This window comes from Oncorhynchus keta, chromosome 12 (assembly GCF_023373465.1).
Source record: "Oncorhynchus keta strain PuntledgeMale-10-30-2019 chromosome 12, Oket_V2, whole genome shotgun sequence".
Taxonomy (NCBI): domain Eukaryota; kingdom Metazoa; phylum Chordata; class Actinopteri; order Salmoniformes; family Salmonidae; genus Oncorhynchus; species Oncorhynchus keta.
Window position 1 is genome coordinate 34,646,608 of NC_068432.1, and position 6,000 is coordinate 34,652,607.

Consider the following 6,000-nt stretch of genomic DNA (forward strand, 5'->3'; position numbering starts at 1 on the left):
TTCCGTGGCCTCCAACTGCTCTTAAATGCAAGTAAAACTAAATGCATGCTCTTCAACCGATCGCTGCACACACCTGCCCGCCCATCCAGCATCGCTACTCTGGACGGCTCTGACTTAAAATACGTGGACAACTACAAATACTTAGGTGTCTGGTTAGACTGTAAACTCTCCTTCCAGACTCACATTAAGCATCTCCAATCCAAAATTAAATCTAGAATCGGCTTCCTATTTCTTAACACAGCCTTCTTCACTCATGCTGCCAAACATACCCTTGTAAACTGACTATCCTACCGAACCTTGACTTCAGCGATGTCATTTACAAAATAGCCTCCAACACTCCAACAAAATTACTGAAGCTGGAGACTCATATCTCCCTCACTAGCTTTAAGCACCAGCTGTCAGAGCAGCTCACAGATGACTGCGCCTGTACATAGCCCGTCTGTAAATAGCTCATCCAACTACCTCATCCTCATACTGTTATTTATTTTATTTATTTTGCTCCTTTGCACCCCAATATCTCTACTTGCACACTCATCGTCTGCACATCTATCACTTCAGTGTTTAATTGCTATATTGTAATTATTTCTCCAATGCACATCAATTGGCAAAAACCTGTAGTCCATATGAAAGTTTGATGAGGTGGCATAGCCCTGCAAAGTAAGACTTTTCAGCACACAGTTTGTTTATGTTTTTTATGGATATTATGTTTAAGAAAACATATCTGTTTTATCAAATTGAGTTGTCCTTTACTATAAGAGTAAAGTATAGTAACTGTAGGAGGAAAGTTCATCCTGCACTGGACACGAGTTCTACTGTAGGCACTCATGTGATGTCAGTACTGATGTGAGAGCCCTATGCCAACTTTCCTTTCGCCACCCCATCACTCCTGATACCATTGAAGCAAGAAAATCCACTCTGAGATCTCTAGCACAGGCCAAGTGGCAATTCCCAGATATCCTCAAATGTGATTTGCTCTGTTAGTCTGGAGCAAATTTTCTCAACCCACTAATGTTTTGTTAATTTGTCAAATAGTCCCCCACACACTCCTGCATTATCTCCCTACAACCCCCCTTTCTCTCGCTCCCCTCTGTCTCTTTCCCTGTCTCTCTGGCCTGTGCTTCCAGAACAGGAATCAAAATGAAGTGGTCAAAAGCTACCAAATTTGGTGTGTATTCCAGACGCTATCCACTTTATATGGTATGCTTTACTCATTCAGGGAAATGTGGATTTTTTATGTGAATTGACTGAGTGAGTACATCATGTGTGCATTATATCCATTTCACTTAATAAATGTTGTTTTCTATAGTAAATAAAAACTCAATTTGAAGACATCATAAGGGGATTATATAGTAGTAAAACAGAGGAAGAGACTGTGATACTGCAGTAGTTGGAGAGCTGAACAGAGATGAAATGTTGAGGCACAGTCAGTGAAAACTAAACCAGGATCTTCTGCTCTGATTAGACTTGCACAACTGATTCCTTCTAAGGATTGTAAATATCGCCATTTTATAGAGGGTGTTGTGTTCTGCTGCTTCATTCAACAAAATCCCAAAACGTAAAGATCTAAAGAGCACTACATTTGTAAAATCATGAATTCCATGCTTCTACTATTATTGTGTTTTATTTTCCATTGTTTAAATATATTCTAGCTTTAATAGGTAAATTCGAACTTTATAAATGTACTGTGAGGTAGTTTAAGAGACTGTTTAAATATTCTACAGTATGTGTTAGATCAGCTCTCCCAAACTTGGTCCTGGGGCCCCCCCTGGGTGCACTACACAGGCGATTCAAATAATCAACCAGGACTGAGTTTGGGAAACCCTATGCTAGAACGAAGTCATACAATATGATTTTAAACATAACCCTAACCGTAACCCTAGCTGTAACCACACTGTTAACCCTAATGCCTAACCCTAACCTTAAATTAGAAACAAAGAACACTTTTTTTGGGTTCATACATTTTTACAATATAGCCAATTTTGACTTTGCACCTGGCCTACCTTAAAGGAAATTGCTCAGTTCTGCCTCAAGGACAAGACTCTATTCATGTTGTATGATTTACAGCAGGCTGGGTGTTTGGAAGTTAACACAAATGCTTTTCTTCAAAGTCCAGCAGAACCACAACATATTCTCATTACCCACTTGTTTATTCCTCTTTTGCAGTTGGCGAACTCTACTTTCTGGTCCTTTGGCTTCAGTCAGTGCCTCGGATGGAAGGTTGGGTGGAGGGCTGCCCAGCGCCATGCATATGCCACAGTGAGCCGCGGCCCACCTTGGCCTGCCAACAGCAGGGCCTCTACTCCATCCCCACAGAGATCCCCATCCACAGCCAGCGCATCTTCCTCCAGAACAACAAGCTTACCGTGGTCCGCTCCACCAGCTTCAGCCCCTGCAGAAACCTCACCGTACTCTGGCTCTACTCCAACAACATCAGCCACATCGAGGCTGGTGCCTTCTACGGCCTAGAGAGGCTGGAGGAGCTGGACATAGGGGACAATGACCTGAGGATCATCAGCCCCACTGCCTTCCGAGGCCTGTCTAGACTGCACACCCTGCACCTGCACAGCTGTGGCTTGTCTGTGCTGCCTGTAGGCGTTTTCAGGGGACTATTTTCCCTGCAGCACCTCTATCTCCAGGACAACAGCTTACTGACTCTCCATGACGATACTTTTCTGGACCTGGCCAACCTTACCTACCTGTTCCTCCACAACAACAAGATAAAGACTGTGACGGATCACATGCTGCGAGGCTTGGTGAACTTGGACCGCTTGCTGCTGCATCAGAATCGAGTGACCTTCGTCCAGCGCAATTCTTTTCATGACCTACGCAAGCTGACCACTTTGTTTCTGTTCTTCAATAATCTAACAGTGCTGACAGGGGAGACCATGGACCCACTGGTGTCCCTCCAGTACCTGCGTCTGAATGGGAACCAGTGGATCTGTGACTGCCGGGCCAGGACCCTGTGGGACTGGTTTAAGGGATTTAAAGGGTCTAGCTCAGAGCTTGAGTGCCATGTTCCGGCCAGACTGTCCGGAAAAGACCTGAAACAGCTAAAGATCCCTGACCTGGAAGGTTGCTATGACAGCTCTGACCATACTTGGATTAGCGTGTTCAGTTCCAAGACACGATCTGGAAAACTCACCACGGAGAGTCCACTTAGGGCTGGTATTCCCAGGTGCTGCCTCTCAGATAAAGACAAGTCGTCCATCATCTCCAGCAAGGGTCTCCCAGATCCCTCCTCCTACAACAGCAGACAAATCACCAACAATCCTCTGAAGGAGAAAGAGAACATCTCCAAAACGAAGCTGTTGGAAGCTGACCCCAACAAACCCCAGAACAAACATAGTTTGAACAATGTGCCAGTGGGAACATTATCTAACAACCTGGACCAGTCCTCAGAGGATCTAAGCCCCTCCAATGACCCTGAAAAGAAGAAAAGGTGTGCAAAGGAGAACATGTCAGACCCTCTGTGTCTCAAGTCCCACGGATCTACAATTGGAGCATGGAGGCTTGTCTTTCTACCTGTGTTTTGGCTATCCTTAGACTTCTGTTAGAAGTTACAATAACAGAGTGATAATATGGGCCAGTGTAAGGCCAGTGCAGGAGGCCCTGCTAAGTGCCAAGGGTGGGAAAGGGGAACAGAACTTTCAGTCAAGTAACTTCCAAAATAATGGAAACACTTGACTAAATGAGGGATACAAAGTATTCTGAAAGCAGAGGTCACAGGTGTTCACACAGGTGTGGTTCCTGATTTAATTAGGCACTTAACATCCCGTAATGCTCAAAGGCTCTGCATGATCAATCTGCCATCTTCAGTGGCCGTACTTTTAGTGTGATATGGCCTCACCAGAAGTCAGGGCATTGATATTTTTTGCACTTTGCGGTGCACAGCAGAGCTATTGTGAAGGGAATTGTCAAGGAAGTAAGTTTGTGTTTATATAGGACCTCTCACCCCCAGCTACTGTCAACCAATCATGTTAATGCAGAGCTATATGGAGAATTACAGAGCGCCCAGTGATGCTGTACAGAGCTCAATTTGATCTCCGCAAGCCTTCGCATTTATGGAGCAAGCATAAATTGGCCTTTAGAGTCATCTTTAAAATGACTGGGCAGGCCTTTATTTTGGCCAATAATTTGGCTACCACCCCATCCATAGGACATGAGTGGTCACTGAATGGTTTGTTGAACATGAAAATTATGTAAACCATATGCCATGGCACTCTCAGTCACCAGATCTCAACCCATTTGAACACTTATGGTAAATTCAACATAACACCAAATTATGGAATTTCTCGTGGAATGGTGTCGCACCCCTCCAATAGAGTTCCAGACACTATAATATATTCCAAGGTGCAATGAAGCTGTTCTGGATTGTGGTGCCCCAACACCCTATTAAGACACGTTATGTCCGTGTTTCCTTTATTTTGTCAGTTACATGTAGATCTGATGATATGAATTTGAAAAGAGAATTGGAAGAGCTAAAAAAAAAGACAAATCAACAAATGGATGCCTTTCTACAGTATGTCCATTCCAAATGTATATATGTAATGGATTTGTTCCCAGGTGATACTGTATGTTCTGCCCAGCTATAAAGCACTTATTCTGGGAGGCCCTATCCTCTCTAGGTTTACTCTGCCAATGGTGGTGATTGGTTATTACAAAGACATTGAAACAGCACAAGCTGTTTAAAACTAAGAATGTTTTGAGGTTTCCTTCATGACAACCCCAAAGATGTGATAGATCGTATTCCTCCATTTATTTTTGTTAATCTTTTTTTAGAGTGGAACATTGATTTAAATGCTATTTTTATGTTTATAAGTGTAAACGTAAGACAAATACTTAATGTTTCTTGTCACGCTGTGGTTATGGGTAGCATTCTCAAAAGAGTACTGTCTATTTGTTCACTGAAGTTGCTGTGTACTATAGATATGCATTTTATTTTACTTGTGTAAAAGTATAAATATATTGCAAATAAAGTATTCTTTTTCTTACATTCGTTATGCTATTTATTCAAGCAAATAAAAAAAAGTATAGTCACCAGCTTGCTTTGTATGAGTAGGAAATATAGCCTCCTTCTGTGGGCTCCTGAGTGGCGCAGCAGTATAAGGCACTGCATCTCAGTTTTAGAGGCGTCACTGCAGCCTGGTTCAAATCCAGGCTGTATCACAACTGGCCGCGTTCGGGAGTCCCATTGGGCTGCGCACAATGTGCCCAGCGGTCTAGGCCGTCATTGTAAATAAAAATGTGTACTTAACTGACTTGCCTAGTTAAATAAAGGTTAAAAAAAGGGGACAGACAACATTGCAGATGGTGATTGTCTTGTCTCTGGCAGCTTTGTAACATAATAACACTTTCTATTTAGATAAATACAATGTTTAACCTGCTGAGAGCACACCACTCATTTTTCTTGATCACGATGGAATGTGTAAATACAAGATCTAATCATGTCAAAATCCATGAGCGAGACCTGCTGGAAACACGATGACACAGACATAAATCAATGTGGGGTCGCTGAGTCACCGGTCAATTCAAGGTCAATCGGAGGGATATTGACAACTTATTCAGTTTAATAATGCCAATCTGATTTCATAGAAGGGTATGACTGACTCCATTCATTTAAATGGACTCTCAAATTCATATTTTTAGTCCAATTGTTCCTGGATTTCAAACCAATTTAATCCCCCTTCCCAGAAGTATTAGCCAATAAAACAGCAATAACATGATACTTAGTACAGAAAATCTGAATAATGTAACATATTATACTTCAATACCTTACAGTGAAGATTCTTATTATATTGTTTTAATGAAGGAATTAATTCAGATTTTATCCAGAGCAATTAGAGTTAAGCGTCACGCCCTGACCATAGAGAGCTTTTATTCTCTATGTTGGTTAGGTCGGGGTGTGATTTAAGAGTGGGTTATCTAGGTGAATTATATTTCTATGTTGGCCTAGTATGGTTTCCAATCAGAGGCAGCTGTTTATCGTTGTCTCTGATTGGG

General features: G+C 42.3%; 1 protein-coding gene across 1 annotated transcript in view; it reads left to right on the forward strand.

Moving 5' to 3' along the window:
- Positions 1 to 4,991, forward strand: part of LOC118391415 (reticulon-4 receptor-like) — a 45,331-nt gene extending 40,340 nt beyond the window's left edge. Inside the window, exon 2 of the mRNA XM_035782786.2 lies at positions 2,164 to 4,991. Within this exon, the coding sequence (XP_035638679.1) occupies positions 2,164 to 3,554 (1,391 nt within the window). The 3' untranslated portion in view covers positions 3,555 to 4,991. The remainder of the gene's footprint in view (positions 1 to 2,163) is intronic.
- The last annotated feature ends 1,009 nt before the right edge of the window (positions 4,992 to 6,000 follow it).